Below are 25,256 nucleotides of genomic sequence, written 5' to 3'. Positions count from 1 at the left end.
GGGAGGATGAACAATATTTCCACTAACAGAAGGAGAGGGCTTTCTGGGTGGAGGGATCTGAGTGATCAACAGCACATGAACAAAAACAAAGCCAGCAACCAGGAAGAGAGAGGGAGAGGTTTGATCAGCCATAGAGGGTTACCAGAGCAGTGTGGACTCCAGAGCCCAGGAGACCCAAGTCTTGACGATTTTGCTACAGATGTCAAGCCCAGAGCTGTAATGTCAGAAAATTGAACCCTCATTGCTCAGCCTGTGCTGGAAAAACTGGGAGCAAGAGTCCTCACCATGCTGGTCCAGGAGTGGAGAGGTTGGGCAGGAGAAGCAGAGGGCGCACGTGAAAGTGGCAGAGAGGAAGGAAGCCAGGAGTTCTCGGTTTCTCAGCATCTGGGAGGAAGCAGTTAAGTGACAAGTACCAAGCGCCCCAGGGAGGAGCCACAGGCTTCAGGGGTCAGAGTAAGTCTCCCGCTGCAGGGCTGAGACAGCGCCCAGGCAGCCCGTTCAGAGCCCTCACCAGTGATACACACATTACCTTGTCTAGTGCGATTACGCGTTTAACGTTCCAGCTCCCAGTCGTCAGGGAACTGCTTTCATTTCCTCCCAGAGTCTGGCACAGTGTCTGAAATACAGGCGGCGCTCGCCGACGGCTTGCTGAACGGCTGAAAGGGATCAGAAACCGACAAGAGGTTTTGGGAAAGGGCACCGTGCGCCGGGCGTCCAGAAACACACGTGGGACTGGAAGCCATTCCAACTCCACCGGGGTTAAAGTTGCTTGAGAATAAGGTCCTGCAGAGTCTCTCGGGTCACCTCCCCGCCGGTTATCAGAGACAACAGACAGGTGGTGGGCAGACACATCATTCCACAGTGTACAGAGGGCGTTCACACTGAACAGGAGGGTCCCGGAGAGGAAGAAAACCAGGGCCCGCCCATGGATGGATGCTCATGGTGCATAGCTGTGGCTCCATTTCAAGGCGGAAAACACTGAGTCTCCGGGATCAAAGTAGGTCTGCCAGTTTTCGGGACCGAGCCCGGGCGACTGGGAAGCCACAGCCCCGAAGACTGCAGATGCCGAGACTCCGGCGGGGCCCCAGCACTATCTGCACGTCCCTCCCCAGGCGCTCGGAAAGTCTCGGCTGCATTCCGCAACAGCAGTTGTCAAGGCAGGCGCTGGGGTCCCGGGCGCCCCCGAAATCGGGGACCCGCACCCCGCCCACCAGCGCCCAGCCCGCACCACTTAGCGCCCAACTCCCCAACTCCGGGACTTTAGCAAAGCTCCCGCGGGCGGGGCAGCGCCGAGGAGCGGGACGCACCATCGCGGCCCGAGAGGGGGAGGCGGTGCGGCGCCGGACCCCGCAGAGCCGGGGCGGACTGGACCGCGGGCGAGCAGGCCGAGGCCCGCGGCGCGAGACTCCCGGCAGCGGATCAGGGACAGGGCGGCGCGCGGGGCGCGGCTCGCCGGGGCGCGAGGACGGCGTCGGCGGTGACGATCCCCCCGCGGCGGCGGCACTGTGGCGGCGGCCGGCTCCCCGGCCGGCGAGCGGCGGAAGTGCCGCGGAGTTGGAGCGGGGCCGGCGCCGCGGCCGCGTCTGCTTGCCGAGCTGCTGCTGCCGCCGGGCGGACGGGCGGACGCGCGGAGCTGGGGGCGGCGCAGCGGGGCCGGCGGGTCGCGGCGGGGCTGACCGGCCCCGATGAGGCGGAAGGAGAAGCGGCTCTTGCAGGCGGTGGCGCTGGTGCTGGCGGCCCTGGTCCTCCTGCCCAACGTGGGGCTCTGGGCTCTGTACCGCGAGCGGCAGCCCGACGGCACCCCCGGGGGTTCTGGGGCAGCGGTGGCCCCAGCCGCAGGACAGGTGAGTGCCACTGTGGCCATCGGGTTGGGAGCACCTTCTCCCTAAATTCACTTCTAGCCTAAGGTTCCTTCCTCCACATTCTCCTGTCTGTCTCCCCAAAGGCAGCGCCGAACACTCTACTCTTCCCATTTCTCAGATTGGGAAATTTGAGGCTCCCGGGACAGGGATTTGTCCAAGGTCTCACTCCTGTCAGAGACAGAGCCAGAACCAGAACTAGAGCCTAGGACCCTTTGTACTTAGTGCGGGCTCAGTTTGTTATACTTGCCCCCTCCTTTCTGTCGCTGTCCGCTATTCCTTGACCTTTTTCCAGCATTTCTTTTTCTTAGAGTAGCCTACCTGCATCCCTGTATCCCAGGATGATTCCTTCTGCAGATGAGGATGGAGATGCTGGTCCTTCTATAAGATGTCCAAATCTCTTCTCTCTCGCCTCATCCCCCACCGCCACCTGCTGATCCTGGTGTTTCTACTCAGATTCATCCCTTCTTATTGTGCCATCTGCACAGGGACACCTGGGCCTCCTGACTCTCCTCATTTGTTTGTCTCCCTCTCAACCTATTAATTTTTCAGGTCCTGTACATTTTGGGGGGGGGGTGCAAAGATCATGCTATGCTCCCTGGACATGGGAGTGAGTTCCTGGTCCTTAAGGAACTTTCCACCTTTGACCCTCTGGGAGTCTAAAAGATGGATTCTGTGGTGGAAGGACCTCCAAAATATCCCAGAGGCTATTGATGCCCATTGCCCTGAGGTTAGAACTCCAGATGCTGACCATGTCTCTTCTGAACTAATTAGATGTGGTGTTTCTTGCAGCCAAAACTGGAATCTTAATTTCTGCTTCTTTTGAGCTCACCCATGTACCTTCCTGTGTGTTTGTGTGTGTGTGCTTGTATGTGTGTGCTGTGTGCATGAGTACATACATTGAGACTAGCAGCTTCCTGATAGAGAAGCTCTGTCACATCACTCCAACCCTACCAGCTCCTGGCAAGCATATTCATGCTTCAACTCTTTCATACAGTGGGACTTCTCAGATTTTCTTATGGAATTTCTCTGATCCATGGGAAGTGGTAAGCTGTGCATCAGGGTCAGTCTTGACTGATTGTTGGCTGCCCTCCAGGGAAGAGGATGACTTTTTGAGGTTGATGGTTCTCCTTTCTCTTCCCAGTATCAGGCTGCTTTCTGGGCATTCTGGCATCTTGAGCACAGAGGACTCTGTGCTACAGGGCTCATCAACTTAAGTTCAGTCTGTCACTCTGGTAATTGTTGCAAACCATCCCAGAGGGTCTGGTGGATTTTTCTGGTAGATGTTACTGTTTAGAAACTAAGGGCCTAATTCTTTTCCTAAAATCTGATTCAAACCCTGTTAGCCAATTTGGACCTCTGTCTCTTAAATTCTGCATCTGTATGAGTTTTTCTTTCATGAAATCTCCTTCCTCTGTCCCTACCTGTACCAGCATCAGGGTCAGGAGGCCAAGGTTCTAGCCTCAGCTCTACCATTAACTTGCTATCATCAGTCTCCCTCTCTGAGCCTTATCTTCTTCATCTGTAAAATGCGATCGGTTGGTCCAGTACCAGCATTCTGTGATACAGTCAGTGAATCAGTGAGGAGGACAGTGGGTCACTTCTTTTCCTTTTCCCAAGATAGAAGCCCCTTGTAACATTCCTTACTTCTGGGAGCTCCCTATGGACAGAAGTCTAGACCAAGGGGGAGAGTCCTGCTCAAGTGCAGACTCTCCTTTGGAAGAGCTGTAGCCACTTGTAAAATAGATCTTGACATTCTGTCTCTGCCTGGAGAAAGCCCTTATATTTCATTTGCTGAAGATGCCAGAGTTGTCCTGATTTTCATTTCCTACACACCCAGATGTGTAGAGAGAAGGTCAAGGTTAACTGCCAGTTTGGCCTGAGCTTTCAAAGTAAATTACTCACTTGTGCAAGAGGCTGTTGATGGAGTAAGGCAACCTTTTGGGTGGAGGAAGAGGGGAGCAACAGCTGGATGCTGCTCGGAGTCCCTAACTGAAAAAAGCAGATAGGCTCATCTGGGCAGATCCATTACTTGTTCATTTCTTTTTCCCTGGACTAGCCTGAAGAGGAGGAGGATGAGGTGGTGAAGGGGTTTGGTATGTGTGGGAGGGGTTTGCCAGTTGATTGTCCTTGCTTTGAAGAACATTTCTTTGCTTCCAGTAAGCAGCAGAAGGGAGCTGTTTCCCCCATCATAAGTTCTCTAGGTGCTCCAGGATTCAGCATTCATCTGCTGCCTTTCAGGAACACCCTGCCAAATTTCCACACAGCCCTTTTTGTTTCATTCTCCCGCAGATGCAGAGCTCTGGGCTTGGCCCCCAGTCCCCTATTAGAATGTCAGCTGGCCTTGGGGGAAGAAGCCGACTTCTCCCAGCAGTGCTGTTCCTGCCCTCATCCCAGTGTCCTGGAACATGCACGTAACACATTAGGCTGCTGTCTGGGGAATCTGGCATCTTGAGCACACGGAGCTTTTTCGACAGGCCTGACCAGTTCTGAGCTCAGCCTGTCACTCTTATAATTGTGGAGAACCATCCCAGAGCACTTCGTTGATCTTTCTGGTCGAAACAGCTGCAGAGGCTCTAGAGGGAAGTCTGACGGATTTTATCCAAATGAAAAATAGGTTCCTTGTGGGTTTGAGGGAAGTTTCTTTGAGAGTAAACTATCCTCTAACTTCTTGATTTCACCACTGGATTGTAGAATTGTTTCAAATTAAGAGCATTTGTCATCTGCTAGAATGTAAGTCTACATAATTGCCACACTAGCTCATCCTGTGTAGGGCATCTGATTTATAGGGATACATAATGCTTCTAGGATTTCAGCACTCCTTTGGTCAGACAGTTGGTGTCTTGGAAAGCTACAAAACCCAGCAAGAAAACCCAGTCTCGATGCCATCTTTCTTTTAATTTGGGGGTCCTTCTTCTTCCTGGCCCCAGTCTGCCTAACATCTTGGTTTAATTCTAGAGTCTGTTTCGGATTCCAGGCTGGGGAACTGGTTATTAAAAAACCGTGTTAGGAAATTTGATGCAGTCCCTCCCCTCTTCTGAGCCCTAATCCCTGGTGAGAAATGACTTCATTGGATAACAGCATCTGTGGAATAGAAATTGGTGGGATCATGGAATACCAATAACTTTAATTTTCAAGTATCAGGAGTTTTTCTTACTGTGTCAGAGCTGAACTTTATTCTTAGAACATCCAGAAATCAATACTTTCTTCCCCTGTTTTGTTCAGTCTTTCTAGTAGCAAAACCTTGCCCATCAGAAAGTTAAGGACCGTGGAAATGTAGCTTGGAATGATTTCTTTAATTTTCCACAGAGGGGCTGGTGTCCTCTAGGTTGCTAATCACTTCTCTGTCTGCTTGCCCAGGTGAAATTTGATGCCACTAGGGAAGGGCTGTTGATTTACCAGAGCTAATCTACCTCCTGCATTCTTCCTCTCCTGGGAGCTGAGGAAGGCCTGGGAAGAGAGGCCTGGTTTCTGATTCCCTCTTTTGCCCTAAACCCACTGTGTAACCTCAGAAAAATGGTTTAACCTCTCTGGGCCTTGGATTCCTTGTTTGTGAAGTGAGTTTAGACTCTGAAGGGGGAAAGACAAATGCGTATGTATCATAATGGTGCTTCTCCTTCCATGGCCAGGGCAGACATTGCTAATCAATCTTTTTTTTCCCAGGAAACCCAGACTTGGTCTCCGACTGTTTAACACTGCCACTTAAGTGGAGTTAATGACATTGAAATTCACTTGTGATGTAAGGAACAGATACTTTGTTAAGGATTTTCTAATTCTAACAACCTGGGGTTCTATGGGTTTGGAAATGATGAGGCTTCAACTTAAGGATTTGTTCATATTCTGAAGGCTTCTCACGGGTTGTCATCCAAAGATGTCTTTAATCTGTGGGCTCCAGTGACATGATAACAGATAAAGGAATAAAGACAGAAAAAGCAAAGGCCCATTTAAAAGATAACCATCCAGCTTCCTAATTGTACCTTGTCTGCAGTCAGCTCTTTACAGAGATGGCGTCAGGGTCTCATCTCGGTATAAAACACCTCTAGGCAAACTTGGCAGTTAGAAGCATGTCCCGCAGCAGCTAAATGCTCCCGATGGTGTGTGCAGTGGCTTCTGCATTTTGCATATATCTGACCCTCTGCCGCTCATGAATGTGTCAGAGCAAGTAAAGGAAGGACTTGCATAAGAGTCTTGCTTCTCCTGAGCCCACTATTCTCATGCCCCTGGAGTGGGGAAAGGATGTAGCCCACACATGTCTGAGCTCCTGTGGACAAGAGATACATCCTGGCTTGGCCTTGTGCCCTGGAAATGAAATCTTCTGGCACATAGCATGAGGTATTGCCCTCGGAGGGCAGTCAGGATGTGTTTGCTGGACAATTGAAACGTGTTAGAGCAGGCAGGGGGCTTCAGAGGTCATTAGTGCAACCCCTCATTTTATATGTATGAAAACCAAGGCCCAGAAGAAGAGAAACCATGTAAACAAGTTCCCAGAACAGAAACCATGTAAACAATGCCCCCAGAACACAGCGCTCTGAGTTCTCGCTGGAGCTCACCATGAAGATTTTCTTCCCTCCCCATTCCAATATCTGAACCTTTTCTATCCTTATTTCCCTCATGAGCCAAGATTATCATGCCAAGTTTTGAAGGCCAGTACTTAATGAGACCAATTATCTGCTGGAACTTACCTGGCTTCTTTGCAGATCCATTTTTTGTAAAGTTACTTCCCAAATGTTTTATACTTTAAAGTAAGTAAAATGGATTAAACTTTAAGGCAGCACAGGGATCCAGCAGGGTAGTAGAGGAATTAAACGTGTGCGAGGCATGTGGTGCTATTACTGCTATTGATGGTACACGGAGCTAACTGAGCCTAAGAGCCAGCTCAGATTCGGTATGAGTTGCAAGTAACAGAATTAATTAAGCAGGCTGACTCAAGTAAGTTAGAGGATAGACGGGTTCCTGTGACTGCCATGGAGTTCAGGCACGGTGCGATATTGTGTATTGTCAGAGCTTGGCTCCTTTTCTTTCATGTCTCTTGATTTTGACTTTCTCTGTATGTTAGCTTTGTCTGAGCCCCTGTGGTAGCAAAATGTGATAGCAGCTCTTTCCAATTTCATATCCATGCTTAGATCCTAGAGGACAGAGTCTGTCTCCTCTGGTTGCTTCTATAGAAGAGAGAAAAAATGTCTTTCCTTTAAGCTCTAGCAAGATCTTCTTGGGTCTTGTTGGGCCAGTGTGGATCTAGTGTGCATAGAACCACTCACATCCACCTGTCTGGAGGAAGGGCTGTGTTGGTTGACTCAGCACACCTTGAGTGGGAGTGGGGCAGGCCACCCAGATCATGGACAGAGACTCTCTAGAGGAGACTCTGGGGGCTCTGTGGGGAGGAGGAGGAAGACTCTCCAGAAGAGGGAGTGGATGTCTACTTTGGAGTAGTCACTCCCTGGTAACAGAAAACCTGTTTGCCACCCTGGACTCATTGTTGATCCCCGAACCTGCTCTGCCACCCCTGGGCTGAGATGCCCGCTGTGTGAGCCCTGTGGTGCTGGAGCTTGCTGACACAAGGGTGGCGACTAAGAGCAGGTGATCTTAGAGGTTCGGCCACTGCCTGCCTTTCCCCATGCGGAGCTGCCTTCCCCATACACACGGAAAGAAAATTCATTGAAAATTTCTCACAAGCTAAAAAAAGAACTTCTGTGTCTTCAGCTTTGACTTTTTTCTGCTTGGCCTTCTTAGCTGGAGGAGGTGGAGTGTTCATGCTGTGGAAGCCGGAGGAAGCTAAACAATTCCCCCGGCTGCGGTGGGTGGGTGTGTGTTTACGCATGTGTCGCCTTCTCTCCATGTGTCTCGCTCCTCTTCTTATCTTGCTGTGGTTCTTGTTTGCTGCCCTCTGCTGAGTGCTGATAGGAGAGGGAAGGGGAAGAAGCAGGCCCGCCTTCTTTCCCTTTAGGTTCCTAGGGCATTCTGAGCTCCCAGTGCTATCTCTCCTTTGGCCTTCCTGGTGAGGAAAGCCCCAGTGTAAAATGATGTAAATACAAAGAATGATCTGGCCCTGGATGGCGAGGAGGTGAAGATGTTGGTAGTAATACTAGCGATTCCCACTCACTCAGCACTTACTCTGCAGAGCTTGTGACCCTCCCATCTTGTTAATACCCGTAGCTGGAAACAGGAAAAAATGAGGGAGCAGAGATCGCGGAGATGCAGGTGGTTTATGCACAGCACTGGGGGGCTGGCTTCGCACCTTGAGTCTCAGGCCCAGCACAAGTCCTTAATCACTCTGTTCCTCCATATCTGATAGGACAAGGGACCTGTCCCTCACCCCCTCCCCTCCACCCACTCCTCAAGACTGCTAAGGGAGTTCGGATGTCTGAGCAGAGGGCAGAGGCTGTTGCCCTAAGACTGACCCTCTTCAGTGGCATGAGTCACTTTGCTCCAGGCCTCCTGAGGCCCCACTGGCAAAGCAACTTACCCTCCCCCCCAGTTAGTTGGAGATAGGATGTGGCAGTGTGTAGGGCTCAGCTTTGGAGCTACACTGCCTGTTTCCGGAGCATGTCACTTGACCTCTGTCTGAAGTTCTCAGTCTGTAAAATGGGAACCATCTTAACTCTTTGGGGTTTCTTTTGAGGATAAATGAGTCTCTGTGGGCGAAACCCAGAGCGTGACACTTGGTAGGAACAAGAGCTGTGCGAGCCAGGCTGCAGGGCTGCTGTGTCTGGCTTATAGGGAGGACTCTTCTTGGCTTCCCTGTGGCTGGGACAGGGAGGGCTGTGTACTGTGTCTAGAAGGTGAACTCTCTGAGGTTAAGTGCTTGGCAAGGCTCAGGGTTCAGAAGCAGAGGGAGCCAGGTGCGTGCCTCGCAGACAGGGAGGAGACCATGCCTGCAGAGGCTTCTCTTTCTACCCTGCTCCTGACTCTTTGGTACCTGAACCAGTCGTTGGGGGCACTTTCTGCTTCCTGCCCTAGGAGAGGACCCCAAACCTCGGCATCCTCTAGATTCAGCTCACAGCCTGCTGCCTCCAGGAAGTCCCTCGCTCTAGCTGGCCTTAGTTCTTCTGAGCCTCAGTTTTTTCGGTCTCCCTACTTAGTTCAGAGGCCCCTCCAAGTAGACCCCTAATGCCCTTCCTCCCTGCTGCCCTTTGCCAGCCCTGATGAGTCCCTCCTGGGCAGCCTCGGTAACTGTTCTCTCTGGTGGCCAAAGCCCTTCATATAAACCTGTCATGTAGCACAGTAATTATTTTTAACCTTTGCTTCCTGAAGACAGGAACTGACCTCCGCCTTGGTCACTCTTGTTTGCCAACATATTACCTGAAAGTCGGAGAGAGGGAGGAAGTCGTGATGTGGTTGGTACTAAATAACTGCTGGCAGAGGGCAAGGAGCTTCCCTTTAAGGACTTGTTCTTCTTGAGCTTCAGGGTGCTTCAGAATCCCCAGGGAGCCTGTTAAGGATGGAGAATCCAGAGCCCACATCAAGCAACATGATTGGGCTGGTCTGGATCACACACTTAACAAACCCTGTTATGGGCCAAGGATCACATAGTTAACAAATTCGGTTGAGGGTCCAACAGAGAATGCTCTTCTTTCTGCTCATGTCCCAGGAGACAGACCTCTTGTTCCCCAGGGGCCCTCTACACTGTCCCCAGGAGTGCTTTGGGAGTGCTGCCTCTATTAGTGGGAAGCACCTTTATCTGCAGCTTCCTTTGTTGCCAATCAGCACGTGCAGGGGAGCTCTGCGGTGCCTATTAGTGGTGGCATGTATTAGATGCCAGCAGGTCAGACTGAGTCTGGCATCCAGACTGGGCGGAACACTTTGGAATCCCTCTGCTGTGGGCTGTGTGGCCTGGCTGGGACTCTAGAGCTTAAGATTTCTTCTGATGCCCTTCTGGGGTACAGGGCTCTGCCTTCCTGCCGTGGGGGCAAGTGTGAGGCACCTGTTAGCAGATGAGGGGCTGAGGTAGGGGCCTCCTGGCAAGAGGTGGCATTACAGAACCCTGTGAACTTCTCCCTGGAGCTGGTGAGAGCAGAAGGGAGAGCGTGGCATTGAGACCCATGCCCAGCTCTGCCAGTTGCTAGCTCTATGCTAGGACTCTGGGGCTTCAGGTTCCTTCACCTACAATGAGCACAGTTTCCACTACTTTGTAGTGTCCTGGTGATTATTAAATCAAAGATGAAATGAAGGAGGTGTGAAGAGGTGAAGTGACATATCCAGGGCTTCAGAGCTAGGAGGTGGTGGGAAAGACTCCATCCCGGCCCAGAGGCTTCCTTCTGCCACCTCCAGCAGCTGCTGACTGTGTGAGATCATGCAGTCTCATCAGGCCACAAGTCAGCCCCCCTCCCTGGGACGAGATCATCGCTAAGGACCTCATAAACCTGGGTCTCGGCTCTTGCTGGCTCTGAAAAGCTCTGCTTTAGCCACATGCCTGGGCAGTAGTGCCAGGGCAGGGATTACAGCTGGTCCCCACGTGCCGCCTGGGAGCCACATGCGGGCAGTCTCCCAAGAGCCCAATTCGGCAGGGTTGTGTGTGTGGGTCTCCCCTGTGAGTCACAAATGTCAGCCTCTGAGTCTGAGAGCCGCTGCTGAGCACCAGGAACAGCAAGAGCTTCTGGAGGAAGGGGTATTCTTCAGGGAACAGGTTGGAAACATCTGGCAGGGGCGTGTGTGAGAAAATGACTTCCTGCTGCTGAAGCACATTGTATGTTCTCAACTGAAAACTGTTATTTTTTGCATGTTTCCTCCTGAGTATTGATCAGAGTTAGCGGCTGACAGTTAAAATGTGTATGTGTGTCTGTGTCTATTTGTGAAATAACCAGTTTCTAAATTTGGCACCCAACTTTAGCAAAAAGTTAACGATTCTGTTTTTAGAGAACCAGAGTCTGTGGTTTGGATTCCTGGTTATTTTATTGGTAATAAAGCCTAATGGTTTTTGTTTTTGTTTTTATTGATTTATTTGGCCTTTATATTAAAAAAAAAAAAAAAAAAAACCTTATACTGGTTTGTATGTATCCCAGAGATACATCTTGAATGGTTCAGCCAGTGTTGGTCCAGAGATGGCTGATGTCTTTACTTTTGCCACTACCCAAATATTGAAATATTTCATATTTTTAGGGAAAAAATTCTTATTTGGGGTGGGGGATATGCAAAATAAAACAGTCTACAGCTAGACCCAGGTTCCACTATCATAAGAATCTGCTGGGTCTGGGAAATAGTTGCCCGCTCTAGATTGGCCCAGCTCTGCAGTTGGCCAGAGCCCCCGACACCCTTGTGGTCTCACACCTGGGTGTTCCCCCCTTTCACATACCTAGGCTGGCCTCGGGAGACTTGAGTGTGGAGCCCTGCTTCACAGTCTGCAAGCTTCTTTGGGCTCTCTTGTCTTCTAGACAAGATGAGGAGACTAAGGTTCAAAGAGCATAAATGACACAACTAGTCACAGAACCAGTATGTTGAGACTAAGCCCCCTCTCTCTAAGACCAATGAACTTTTCAGAAAGAAAATAAAGATTACTTGCAAATATAAAATACATTATCCTTGGGCTCTTGAACTTCCTCACTTAAGTTTATATTCAGATGGTTCCTTCTCTATCATGGCCCAAGAAACCATTTATTTTGCTTCTTTCTGTCTCCAGGCACCTGATTCCCACCCCCCACTCTCCTCATGGTCCTGGGAATTGAATGCAGAAGTGCTCTACCACTAAGCTACATCCCAGTATTTTTTTTTTTTTCATTTAATTTTGAGACAGGGTCACACTAAATTGCTGAAGCTGGCTTCGAACTTGTGATCTTCCTGTCTCATCCTCCCCAGTTGCTGGAATTATAGGTGTGTACCATGGTGCCTGCCTTAGGCATCTGAATTTAAGGTCCGCCCTCGGTAATAAAGCTTATTCCAGCTGTGTCTGGGGCTGCTGTGGATTTGCCGGGAGTGATGTGGATGCAGAGCCTACTTTGTTTTCTTCCTTGTGCTTTCTGGCATGTCAGGAGACTCCAGAATATGGATGCCTATGACTGGAAGAGTATTAGGATCCTTCAAAGTAAGGGTGCTTTCCCAGATGAAATGGCTCATGCTGTGTGTTCCCTTGACATCCAGGACATTTCTGGAAAACAGTGCCTGTGTGAGGGCAGTTCCGATGCACACAATCATTTGTGTCTCTGAGTACAGGGCCTTCAGCCAGAGTGTGGGAGCTGCAACTCTAGCCAATGTCCAGGAACCTTCCCTGAGAGGTCCCAGGAGTCTCCCTGTCCTGCAGTGGGCATGGATGTGAGGCATAGCTGGGTATGGGAGTCCTGAACTTTGGGTTGGCTCCTCAGCAGCAACTGCAGTGATCACTTACTTCGTGAGCTCATACTGCCTGCCATGTACGGTGCCCCTCTCATTTCGTCAGCCCTGTGACTCCAGGAGGTGGGTGCTCTGATTATTGTCTTTTTACAGGTGCAAAACTAAGGCTCAGGAAACTCAAGTAACTTCCCGGGCCTACGCAAGAAACAAGCAAGCGGTGGGACTCCCACTCAGATCTCTGACTCTCAGACATGCGCTCTTAGCCACCATGTTGGATTGACTCCTGTGGCCAAGTTCTTTAACCTCTCTTGGCCTCTGTTTCCCAGCCTATAAGGTGGGATTATACCCTCCTGGCCTTTGAGCACTTTGCTGACCCATAACTCTTCTGCCACCCCTTCCTTCCATGAAGCAGTGTCAGACACTGTGGCACCAGGTGAGTGGTCTTCCCACTGGGGTGGGCCCTTCTGCTTGTTGGGACAAAGTGCCCCAGTAGAGTCACCCCATGGGCTTGGGGAGTGCTTCCCCATCCCTCGTTCCCCAGCCTGGGTCCTGCTGCTCTCCACTCTGCCCTGGCAGCCGAAGAGGCAGCTGAGGGCTGCACTGCCAAAGTCCTGCCAGGGAACAACGGGGCACATTAAGAAGGCTGCCGGGTGCCGAGCCAGAGATGTTAAAGGGGCATTTGATTGGTTTCAACCCTAATTGTCAGGTTGCTCTTTTTTTCTCTACAGTAGTTGAGGGGCACAAAGCCCGGGTATATAAAATACATTATCCCTCCATGGCTTGTGGCTTCTCCCTGCCTTCGGGTGGGAGTTTGCCTCGACACCTCTCCTGTTCTGGGCCCTCTCCTCTCCCTCTGTGTGTCTCTGCCTCTCCTTCACCTTCCCGCCCCCACTTGTCTATGCTGTTTGGGTCTATCTCAGCAAATAAGATGGAAGATGTGACCACAGAAGCCATAGGCCTGCCACCCCCACAACTTCAAGGGATTATACCTTTCATCTTGTCCAGTCTCCCTCAATCTTATCCCTGCCAAATGGGCAGCCATCTTTGGCTCGAAAACCCACAGTGATGGGGAGCTCACTCCCTTTAGCTCAGCTGGGTCCTAGGTAATCTACCATGGCTCAGGGTAACTTAAAGGATTTCTAAAGTGCCTTCTGCTCAGTTTTTCAGGCTCCTCTCAAATCTTTCCTTTCCCAGAAAGCCCTCCCTGATCTTTCCAGTCAGAATTAATCTCTGTCTCTTGAAAATGTTTATAGAACTTAATTTGTACAATTGTAATGGCATGGGTGCCACAGTGCTGTGCTTTACCATCTCCCCAGGCAGAGGCAAGTACTTGAAGGAGCTCTCTCAGCAGGACAGCCCTTTGGGTAAGGCTCCGGTGGAGGCAGGGGACCCCCCAGAGAGCTGCCATGTGAGCCTAGGCTTCCCCTGTCTCTAGAACTTCCATTCCTAAACCTGGCAAGTGTGTCTTTTGTGCTCTTTTCATCCAGGGAATAATTTAGGCTCTGTGAACAATATGGTCTCTACTGCAAATACCCAACTCTGCTGTTGTAGAGCAATGTGGCCCTAGACAGGTGGATGAACATACTGTGTTCCAATAAAACTTTATTTGCAAAAGCACACAGCAGGCTGGATTAGGCAGACTGGTTGATTGTCAATGGCTGTTCTGGTCTCTTCCTGATGGAGGAGGCTGAAACTTAGATGGGAGCTGCCTGAAGTTCTTGTGTGACCTTAGGCAGTGCCCCAACCCACAGTGCCTCAGTTTTCTCATGTGCCCCTTGTGCTGGTTGGGAGGTGAGTTGCAATGGTTCTGCCAGTTCTTGACACTTGGTGCGTTCCTGAGTTTTCCACTGGGTCTGGCAGAGCCGCTGTATCCGACTCTGTCTCTGAAATGGTCCCACTGGCCTGTGGTGTCTCACCTGGATTCCTGCCACGGTCTCTGGCTCTTCTCCCCACTTCCTCCCTGAAATCACAGTCCATTCTTTATACATATCCAGAGAGCATATTTGCAAGTATAAATCAGAAGTTCCTGTCCCTTTTCTGAAACTCTTCAGTGGCTTGCCACTGCTTTGATGACAGTACATACCAAAGTCTTGCCTTGTCTGGCCCCGCCTCCTTTCCAGACCCGTTCTCTTCCCTTCTCCGGCTCTTTCTTCACACTCCAGCCATGTTGGCCTTCATGCACGTCATGTGTGTCTTCCCTCAGGACTTTTGCACAGGGTCCAGCCTGGAGTGTTCTTCCCAAAGATTGTTACATGACTGCTTCCCCATCACTTCAAGGCCTCAGCTCCAGTCTCATCTCCTCAAGGATGCCTTCCTTGAACCTGCATTCTAAATATGTCTTCCCCAACCATTCTGCAACATATCTAACTGTGAATTATACACGCAGCAGCTTGCAGTGTCTGGAATTACACTGCATTTTATTTACTTGTTTATTCTCTGCTTCAGCAGATACAAAAGACTCAGGAGGACTTCCTTTGTCTTAGTACTATGTTATCCACAGTGCTGGCACATAGTAGGTGTCCGTGTATGTTGAATGAATGAATGAATGATGCCTGTGTGCCTGAGGACCCACCCAGGTAGTACTTCTTGCCGTCCTGGTCCTGTGTTTTCTTCTTGGTGCTGGAAGAAGTTGCACCCTCTCACCCTCAGGGGGCCCTGTTCTCTGATCTCTCTCCTGTTGAGATCAGAGGGCCTCTGGCCAAAGGACTGTTAGCCAGAGCTGTAGCCCTTGTCCATGGCCCACAAGGCTTCATTGGTGCTATCTCTGGATGAGGATCCATTGAGTTCTCTCCCTTTGGACAGTCTTTAGAATATGAAGCAAATAACTTTATGGGAGTGTATATTTTTCCCTTGGTTCTGGATATGTGGATCCCTGCTTGCTTATTTTGGAACAGGTACTTGCTGGAAGTAAACTGAGTGGCCCTTCAGTCCAGAGAGGTCTTAAACCCAGAGCCTCACACATGCTGGGCAAGTGCTCTCCCCCTGAGCTATCTCCCAGCCCAGGTCTCCTAAGGAGAAGGGTGCTGACTAGGGCCCAGTTGTCCCACAGCACCACAGCACCCATCAGTGGATAAATAGATTTTTATGGGTTGAATCATGTCCCAAGAGAAGATATGTTAAAGTCCTAGGCCCAGGTCCCTCAGAATGTGACCTCATTTGAAAATAGGGTGATTATAATTGTAATTAGTTTAGATGAAGACATGCTGGAGTGGTGCGGGCCCTTAATCCTGTGTGATTCATCAGGGTCCTTATAAGAAGAGAGACCCAAAGGGGGAAGATGGCCCTGTGAAGACAGAGGTGGAGATTGGAGGCATGCTGCCCTAAACCTCAATGCCTGGGGGACCAGAGGCAGCGATAATTGTCTTATTCTCTTCTGGCTACTTCCATTCCTTTCTATCTCATGGAAAAGATCCTTTCTTCCAATGGAGGATCAGCACATTGCATTGCACGTATGTATTCTTGAAAGCCACGCTTCTGATTAATGGGTCAACCTCCTTTTTTTCTTTTTTAACTCATCCATTAGCCTCGAAGACCAGTGGAATAAACACATCACCTTTTACTTTACTGCATACCTTTTACATTTACTTTTACTTTTTCTCATTCTGTTCTGAGTTCCAGCTACACTGATTTCAACAAACTGTTTTTGTTCTGGGTCCCGGTTAAGTTGATTTGGGGGACTGCCGTGTGGTCAGTGCCCTCGGAACTCTGAGTTTAAAAGGGGCCACGGTGGTGTATCACATAGGCTGGGCACTGCGGGAGGAACAGCAAGTCTCCAGCACTGCAGGAGGGACCAGCAGGTGTGTCGGGTACCAAGAGGAGGTCACAGATCACACGGTGGAGGTCAGAAAGGACCTCTGCAAGTGATGACTTTTAAGGTGGTCCTGAGGACAGTTAAGACTTCAGCACTGTGTACACGGTAGGATTTGGGTCTCTAAGGTAGCAGAAAGTGGGGGAACTTGTTCCCATAATGGTAGGTTAGCCAGAGCCACTGAAACTCCCAAAGACTGCCAGAGAGGAGCTGGAAAGGTGAGTGTGGGTTGATTGCTGGGCTGGGGAGGCTGCATTTCAGGAGGCAGGGAAGGGATGGAGGGTTTTGAACAGAGGATGACATGATCAGCGTATGACTTAGAAAGGTAGCCGAGGCGATGCAGGGGTCACTGGAGACAGGGAGACCAGTTTGGAGGTTACTGAGATGGAGGGGGAATAAATTCATTTATTCATCCACTGTGCCCTGTGCTGGTCCTGACACCAGAGTAGGTAGCAAGTTCACCAAGATGTATAATCTGCTGCCTCTGAACTCAAGATGTTTATAATAGTGACAGCTGCTGCTGGCTGTTCTTGCCAGGCATAGTCTGAAGCCCTTGTATACATTATCATTCTCAGGCCTCACAGCAACCCAGTAACATGCAGGCCATAGTTATCCCCATTGTATAGATGAAGTGCTAAGCCCTAGGAGATGAAATGTTTCACTCAGGTCACACAACTGGTTCCTAAAGGAATTATGACTAGCCTGCAGAGCCCTGAAGCCGAACTGTTGGCTCCATATACCAAACAAGTCAAGCCAGAATACTCTGAGGTCTCCCTGAAAGCTGTAGGTGCCAGCTGTATGGGGCTGTATGTGAGCCCATAGAGAGCCAGGGAACCAGATGGCTGGGCAGGGAGGGCTTCCTGAGGGGCATCCTGGCCCAGTCTTTTCAGGGGAGAGAGATGTAGCCGGGCACTGAAGGTAGGGGTGAAGTGGGGAGCAAAGGGATTTCAGATAGAGGGGACAGAAGTGTCAAAAATCCTTAGTGGGGAAAACTACAAGGGGTATTTAGGGCTTCCAGGTTTAGTGTTGCTGGTCCCTAAAAAGTATAGCCAGAGTAGGACTAGAAGAATCTGGAATGCAGGTGGGGCCAGGCCCATGATCTGGACTCCACCTCCAGCACTTGGGAGCATGAGGGGTGTTCCATGGTGAAGCCACGTGATCAGATTTGCTTTCTCAAGGGTCTTGGGGTTCAATAGTTGAGACTCTGGGAGGTCATTTTTTCAGCCACGGTAAGGTGTTTGCATCCAGGTCAGGTGAGGCAGAGAGACTCCCAGGACAAGCAAGCCTCCAGGGCCCCATACTCTTAAGCCAAGGAACTGATCTGGAAGGCTCATTGGGCCTAGACTTCTTCATTCAGCTTATCATTTATCCATCAGTATTTGACGGAATACTGAAAGTGCCCCATGCTGGCTCTCTGCTAAGCAGAAGGATATGGTCTCTGCCCTTGAGGACCAGCTGGACCACTAGGCACCCAGTTCCAAAGTAGGGGTCCTGTGCAGTCAGAGTGAATATGGCCTGAGGGCACAGTAAAGGACACTGTAGCTTTCAAACAGGCTTCCTTCCTGCCACCTCTCTCCTTGCCCCTCCCTGTCTTCACCCCTGGGCTTTTAAGGCCACAGGTTTGCCTGGTTTGAATCTCAACTTGGCCCTTTACCAGCTGTGTGACTTTGGGAACATTCCGTAATCTCTTTGCTCATTTCCTCCACTTAATGGTCCCTACTTCATAGGATAGTTACTTGGATTGCGTGAGGTCACAATGCAAAGCACTTGGACTAGTGCCTGGCACTTAATAAGTGCTACATAGATGCCATCAATATCACAGGTCTGAGATCTCTTAGGCTTATCTCTCTGGTGTTGGGCACATTTAGGATTCAGAACTATGTTAGTAAGGGTTCAATCAGGAGAGAAAGTACACAGAAATTTGAATACAGGAAGTTTAAGGAATTACCAACTATAACAGGAGATTAGAGTAATAAAATTGGCTAATTAGAAGTAAAAGGAGCTCTAAAGTATATAGGAATACCAGATACAGGAGTGGCCACTACCTATAGGGCTGAGGTGAGTGCCTAAGGAGCACCCACACCCCTGTGTTGAGGTCAACCCTGGGGAAATCCCTCCCCACAGGGCTGAGAGAGAGTGCCCAAGGAAGAAGCCCCTTGGGCTGAGGTCCTGACCTGTGAGAGGGCACAGCTGTGCTTACTGAGGGCAGAGTAGCTGCTGCATTGCACACCAGTGAAGCTGGGTGATAGGGTTCATGGTGAGGTGCCTCACAGAAGGCATTTGCTATGAAACCATCCAAAGAGTGGGTGCTGTGGGAGCTGCTGGCACTGGGTGCTGTTGGCTGCCACACGCTGCCGGAGCCTGGCAGTGCAAGAGGAGGGATGGGAGGAGCTGGGCACGGAGAACCTAGCGCCCATGGAGCCACCCTCACCGCCTATCCAGCAAACACCATGAGCAGGTGGAAAGCCCTTCCTCCTGCAGTGTCTGTCCACGTCTTCCCCTGACCACTGCGAACACCAGATTAGCTGGCAAGGAAAACAGGTTTAAGGTCCAGAACCATTTTTTTGTGTGGCAGGCAATGAAGGTGGGTTTGTAGCTGAGAGGTAATAAATTGTTAACTGACTGTCTCAGTCAGTTTGGGCAGATAGAACAATTCCACAGAGACCGGGAGGTTTAAACATTGTTTCTCACAGTTATGAAGGCTGAGATCAGGTGGTCAGGTTCTCAGTAGGGTCCTCCCACTTCCTGGTTGACAGATAGTTACTTTCCTTGCTGTGTCCTCACCTGGCAGAGAGAGCACACACAAGGATCTCTTCTGAGGGTGCTATTCCCACTCAGAGAGCTCCACCCTGGTGTCTTAAGTACTTCCCAAAGCCCTAGCCTCCAAGTGCCATCATGTTGGTGGGAGGGATTTTACCATGAATTTAGTGGTGGTAGGACAGACTCAGTCCCCCACCCTGGCATGGAGTCTGATTCAGGGTGTTAGTCCCGTGCATGTGCTCTGTTGTGTAGTAGCCTGCTGGGGTAATGATAGTAGTCAACACATTTTTTTTTCCCTGTGGCAAAAATGTATTCACACTATGTAGATAAATAAAGACTATATAGCCTCATCTCTATTCAGGTCAGGCTCTGTCACTAAATGAGTTATTAAAAAGGAGTTATTAAAAAAAGCTTTTTGGATTTTGGATTGAGGCTGAGGGATGGTTGACCTCATTACCTTTCTCCACACAGCAGTCAGATCTTTTGGAAATGTAAATTCTGCCACAGCTCTCCTGGGAACCCAAGAGGGGCTTCCTGCTCTAGGATAAAGAGTAAACTCCACTCCGGGACCGCACATTGTCTTCCCCTTCCCCAGGTCTGCCCTCCAGCCGCACTGTCCTCAGATAAGCTACTTGTCCTGCAACAGAGCCTTTGGACACTTCCTTCTCACTGCGTGGAATGTTCTTTTGGTACACACACACACACACACACACACACATACACACACTGTGCTTGGAAACACGGCCTCATCTTACAGACCTCAGTGCAGGTGTTCCTGCCTGAGGGGAGCTTTCTGAGCCCCCTTTTCCTAGCCCTCACCCCACCTGAGGCTCTGTTCTTTAAAGAACATGCCTTAGTTTGTGATTATGCAAACTTACAGTGAGCATGATTGTTTCATTAATCTGTCCTCCTGTAAAACTGTGAGTGCTATATGAGAACAGTGGTTGTCTCTCTTCCTTCCCCCATTATGTGAACCCTGCTGTTTACACAGTGCTTAGCATGTGACATATTTGATGAATGAAAACAGGAATGACCATCTTGGATTGGATCTTGAACCAGGAAAGAAAAAATTAGGCATTAAAGGAAATTACTGAAGCAACTGGCAAAAATTTGGACTTTAGATTGGATAGCAGTGTTGTATCGTTGTTAAGTTTCCTGATTTTGATATCATTATTCTTAGGAAATACACAATGAAGAATTTAGGAGTAAAGTTTTACCATGTCTTCAACTTTTGGGTTCAGAAAAAAAATTAGATATAAATAGGGAAGAAGAAGAAGAATGAATGAAAAACTATATGAAAGCTATACAGGAAATCCTTGAACTTCTTGCATCTTTTCTGTAAGTTTGAGATTATTTCACACTAAAAAGTTTTTAAAAATTCAGTGATTAGCAATGAATGAACAAAAGGGGAAAGGAAGGCTTCAAGTGCAAAAGCAGGAGGTCAGGAGGGGCTTCCAGGAGGGCTATGTGCTTGGAGGTCGGCCCTGGGCTGGGAAAGGAAGAGCGGGGGACGGAGCTGGAGCCCTTCTGGGGTGTCTCTCGTGGGAGTGGGGTGTTGCGCGGCTCACTCAGCTTGAGGGTCTCCGTCTACATTTCCACCTCTTGTTCCTTGTGATTTTTGATACACGAAGCCAGGCCATCCCCAGTTCTTCCATTTGATTTCTTTTTTTTTTTTTACTTAAGATCAGGGAGCTGTCGTCCCAAGTATGCAGATGACTCTTTCTGTCCTTAAATTACGACCTTCTTGTTGTAGAGGTTTACTCTTGAGTAGTAAAGCACCATGTGTTTCCTGTTTGAGTTACATATTGCTGCATAACAAATTATCTCAAAATGTGGAGAATTAGCACAACAAGCATTTGTTATTGCAGTTTCTCTGGGTCATGAATTTGGGCTTTGCTCGGAGGTCCTGGCCCAGCGGCTCTCATGAGGTCACAGTCAAGATGTTGGCCAACTCTGCTGGCATCTGGAGTCTCAGCTGGGGCCCAGCAGTCTGAGGACTCGGGGAGGACTCAGTTGCTCACGTGGACTTCTCCATGAGGAAGCTTGAATGCCCTGGCAGCATGACAGCTTGCTTTCCCAGAGCAAGTGATCCATGAACCAGGGAAGAGGGAGCTCACCAATAAGAGCAGGTGGGCACAAATGGAAAGCACAGTTCCTTCCATGACCTAATCTGGACTCAGCCATCATCCTTGATGCTTTCTTCTATTAGAAGTGAGGCATGAAGTTCAGCCCTTGTGCAAGAAGAGAATTAGACTCTACCTCTTGAAGGGAGGAGTGAGAGAATTTGGGGACATTTTAAAACCACTATTGTGTGCGTGACACTGAATGGCACATGGAAGGGATCTAAGGTACAGACTGACATCTTCCTCCAGAAACTTATATCTGGTAGGAAAGTAAGAAATGCCCTGAAATTGGCCCTAGGAGCCAAGGTATTCCATGGTAGATGGCTTGAGGGAGGTCTGGGAAAGGAGGAATCGCAACAAATGGTACAAAGGGAAGCTCTCTGGAGAGCCGACACCTGCCTTCACAGATAGGCAGCTTTCCCCTTGGTTCTTGACCCTGATTATTGACATTGCCATACAACGATAATGAATAACAGTGGTAGCACTTGAACATTTTCACTGCAAGAGGCACCATGGCAGGCAGGACTGCTGCGTAGCACATCTCTATTGGTGAATAGCATCCCTTGGAATTGTACAGTGGACCATCCTCCTGCCCAATTAGTAAGGCTTTGAGCTTCCTTATGGGGTCAGTACCATTACACAGAGAACAAAGAGAAGCCTTCGGAAATCAAGTGACTTATGCGAGATGGATGGCTAGTGAGTGGCAGAGCTGTTAGGCCCTGGGCCCAGAGACAGACCGATCGGGTTAACTTCCAGCTTCTCTGCTTCAGGTCCTTGCATAAGCATCTTGGACCTGTTTGGTTTTGGTTTCCTCATCTGCACTGTGCACCTTGTTCAGCGCGGTGCCTGGTTTGTGGCAAGCATCGGTTGCTATTGCTGTCGTCAGCTCGCAGGGGCACACATTGCTCTGCTGTCTTCAAGTTCGTTGCCTCAGTTTGTTATAAAGGGTTGAGATGAGAGAAGCAAGAGGTAACTACAGCAACCTGCTCTCCCAGTGTGTGGATTAAGAATTGGAAGGGAAAAACAACATGTCCAGGATGAACATTCTGGCAATGTGCCGTCAGCGTCTGCTGTTCCCTGTTTCTGTTTTATTCCCATGAGAATCTGACTGCTTCCTGGGATGCCTGCTGGTTCCCTCCTCTGTGCAGGCCCAGATAGTGGCCTACCTGGGTTCTAGGAAGCTGAACAGGAGTTGGCAACTTTCTCTGAAGTGCTGTCCCTGTGGAGGAGCAAGGAGCCTGCCTTAGATAAGTGCAAAAGCAAGTTGGGATACAAGCCGGTGCTGTGTATTCTTGAGTCAATTGCTAAATCTTTCTGGTCTCTGAGAGCCTCCTTTACAAAATGGGCTTGGCAATCCTTCCCCACCAGAGTTCTTCGTCTGAAAGAAGATGTTTTTGAAACCATGCAAGCACAGTGCAAGGCCTCAGAACCCTTCATTCCTTTCCAATCATTTGAGAAATATGGCTTCTTCAACAAGTGGAATGTACACAGGTTGTTTGATGGCAATCACTCCTCCCTACCCACTGCCACCCACACCCTCTTTGCTAAAACATTATTGAGAAAAAACAGTTTTGATCTGAATTCTGAGGATGAAAACAGCCCTCCAAACCAAAGCAAGAACCACGTGGTTCTTACAAAGTAAGTGGAATTTAAAATTTTAACCCAGTAACCAACCTGGTGACTTGTCTTCTAGAAGGAACCCTTTTTCTGCTTTAACGAATTGGCATTTGTGGTCTGTGCTGGTTCACTGTGGAATGTCTCATTGTCTCATTGACTGTGGTCACAGAGGCAGCAGCCCTCACTCCCGTGGGAATAACAGAGCCTACTTTGAGACTAAAAAATACCCCCAACCTCCTCCCTTTCATTTCCTCACCTTATACTAAAACACTTCCTTATTGAAGCTTAAAGAAAAGGACTAATTTCTTTTTTTAGTTTTTAAAATCAGTTTGGACATGCATGAACCATTTTTTTTCTTAAATTACTGCACATCTCATTGTGTTTATTATACATTGAGGTTATGAGTAAATCTGCCCTGGATCATGTGGCACAAAGTGATGGGAAGAGACCCCACCAGCCCCCTGTGCAGGAGGCTCCCTCTCAGTTTCTCCCCTCCATTTTCTCATTGTTAAACTATATTTCCCCAAAGACAAAAAAGGAAAGAGGTAATAGAAAGGGGAGGAGAAGTGTTAGAGGGAAACCTGGACTGTCAGTGATTTCTGCTCTCCAGCAGTCTGACCTCAGAGTGGTTAAACTTGGAGTCCCTGCCCCACCTCTAACAGGGGGATAATAACAGTAATAGCCATGTTGTAGGGCTGTGGCCAGAACGACCTAAGAAAATACACAAAGGAAAAATGCTTTGTAGATTCTGCTACACCATGTGCACAGTGAGATACGATTGCATCAATGTATAACTTGTGTGATTTTTAAGAATTTGCTTTTAAAAGATTGTTTTTACTTTTTGAAACCGTTTGAGTTGCAGAGGCGCCTTGGAGCCACTTAGCATGACGTCCTGCTCTGGGGAGGAACACTGTGAGCAGTGTGCTCAGAGGTAGCCTGCAGCTGCCCTGGCTCCAGGATGTGGAGGGCACCACCTCTCCCTTTCCTTTCTTCCCCTCACCTTCCCAGCCTTTTGTTTTTCTTGATAAAGGATAGAGCAGTTCTTTTCCTCTTCTCTAAGACAGACAGCAGAAGATGCTGTCGTAGTTAAAAACGAGTAAGCGTGCCAGGCATGCATTCGACAGATCAGCCCCCTGCGCCCACTGCTGCTGCAGGTGCGCCCGCCTGGCCCACCTGTCTCTCAAGTGTTGGACTTGCTTGTTCAGGAGACCTGATAGTTTCTGTATCAGAGCTCCTGAGTTATTAGGGCTAAGGCGTCTGCCCTGGGGCAGGAGGGGGACTCAGCAGGGGACTCTAAGCTCTGTACATCTTAACACTTTTCTCTTTTTCAGCTGGTAGTTTTTTCTGGCTCTAGATATAGGAGGATTTATCTGTGAAGGTGCAGTGGTGACAGTAATTGTTGCCTTCTTTCTTTCCTCCTCCCTTTCTCCTCTGAAATGGGAGAGAAAACCTGTTCGCATCAGGAGTGCTTCTGCTGTTGGGATTTTCATTGCTTTCTATTTAAAGATGTCACAGTGAGGGAGGGGTCAGAGAACAGAGGTGGCAAGACCCAGGAGATCATCTCAGCCAACACTTTACAAACTCTCTGGAAGTCCAAGCCCACTTGAAATACCCAGTTTCAGTGTTGGAAGTGTCCTGTAAATATGTTTCTACTTCTCTAATTATATATATATATATATATATATATATATATATATATATATATATATATATATACACACATACACACACACACACACACACATTCACACATGTATATTCACACACACACACACATTCACACATGTATATTCACACACACACACACACATACACACACACACACACACACACACACTCTGGGGTTGAACTCAGGGACATTTTACCACTGAGCTCCATCCTTAGTCTTTATTATTTTTATTATTATTATTTTCATTTTGAGACAGGGTCTTGCTTAAGTTGCTGAGGCTGGCTTTGAACTTGAAACTTTGAACTGTCTCAGCCTCCCAATTTGCTGGGAATACAAGCATGTGCCACTGTGCCTGGCTCTCTTTAATCTTTTTAAAGTTGTAATAAGAATAATTTTTAAAAACTGCTTCTAGGTGTTGTGTTCCACATTTTTATATGGTAAAAATCACCAGCTTATTCTCATAGCATCTAGTTAATTAAAGATAATCCAAAGAGTCCAGGTAGGGCAGGCTGTGTGGATTTTTTTTAAAGCATCTGCCTACTCATATAGATACATCTACATCCATTAAATCAGATTTTCTCAGTATTGGGCAGCTGAAGCAAAACAGAGGCAGATATAAGCTTCAACCTGTTGTCTCTGACTTCTGAGTCCCAGTTATTCATGTTGATCAAAACAACCTCATTAGTTAACTTTATAGTAAATAAATGCCATTAATTTGAAAATTAAGAATTCATAATAATAAAATGCAACTTTTTGGTCTTATTAAATGAAAGACTTGATTCATTGAAAACCTATCTATTTTTCAGAGAATATTGAGCTAGCATCCCTCATCATCATTACTTGCTTATTAAATTATGTCCCAGCTTATTAATGTAGCAACCTGATATTTGCACAGAAGGTCTACGTACTGGAAACTACATTTATATATTCATATTCACATCCCAGCAATTGCTTTTTATGTGTGAATGGACCCTGGCAAATTTCCCCCTTTTGGATAGTCTCAGCTCATAGAAGAAAACATTTTCTTCCATCCTCCTAAGAGAAGCCTTGCCACTGCCCAACCCCAGGTGGTCATGGTTTAATTATAAAACCATTACCTTTTGCTTCCTGTTGGAGTTGTTTCCCATGTTCTTAGAGGCTTATTGGGCAGTTTGCCCATA

General features: G+C 48.7%; 1 protein-coding gene across 2 annotated transcripts in view; it reads left to right on the top strand.

The window, feature by feature from the left end:
- Positions 1–1,620: 1,620 nt before the first annotated feature.
- The window catches only part of Galnt10 (polypeptide N-acetylgalactosaminyltransferase 10), a 240,579-nt gene continuing 216,943 nt past the window's right edge, over positions 1,621–25,256 (top strand). Inside the window, exon 1 of one of the 2 annotated variants that reach the window (XM_046446390.2) lies at positions 1,621–1,844. In XM_046446390.2, the coding sequence (XP_046302346.1) occupies positions 1,686–1,844 (159 nt within the window). In that variant the 5' untranslated portion in view covers positions 1,621–1,685. The remainder of the gene's footprint in view (positions 1,845–25,256) is intronic. The other variant, XM_046446391.2, reaches the window with a different exon arrangement.

The sequence above is a fragment of the Marmota monax genome, unplaced genomic scaffold (assembly GCF_021218885.2).
Source record: "Marmota monax isolate L192 unplaced genomic scaffold, Marmota_monax_Labrador192_F-V1.1 WCK01_AAM20220418_F8-fsc00188, whole genome shotgun sequence".
NCBI classification, from domain to species: Eukaryota; Metazoa; Chordata; class Mammalia; order Rodentia; family Sciuridae; genus Marmota; species Marmota monax.
Note: the sequence above shows the minus strand (reverse complement) of the source record. Positions and strands in the feature narration are given on the sequence as shown.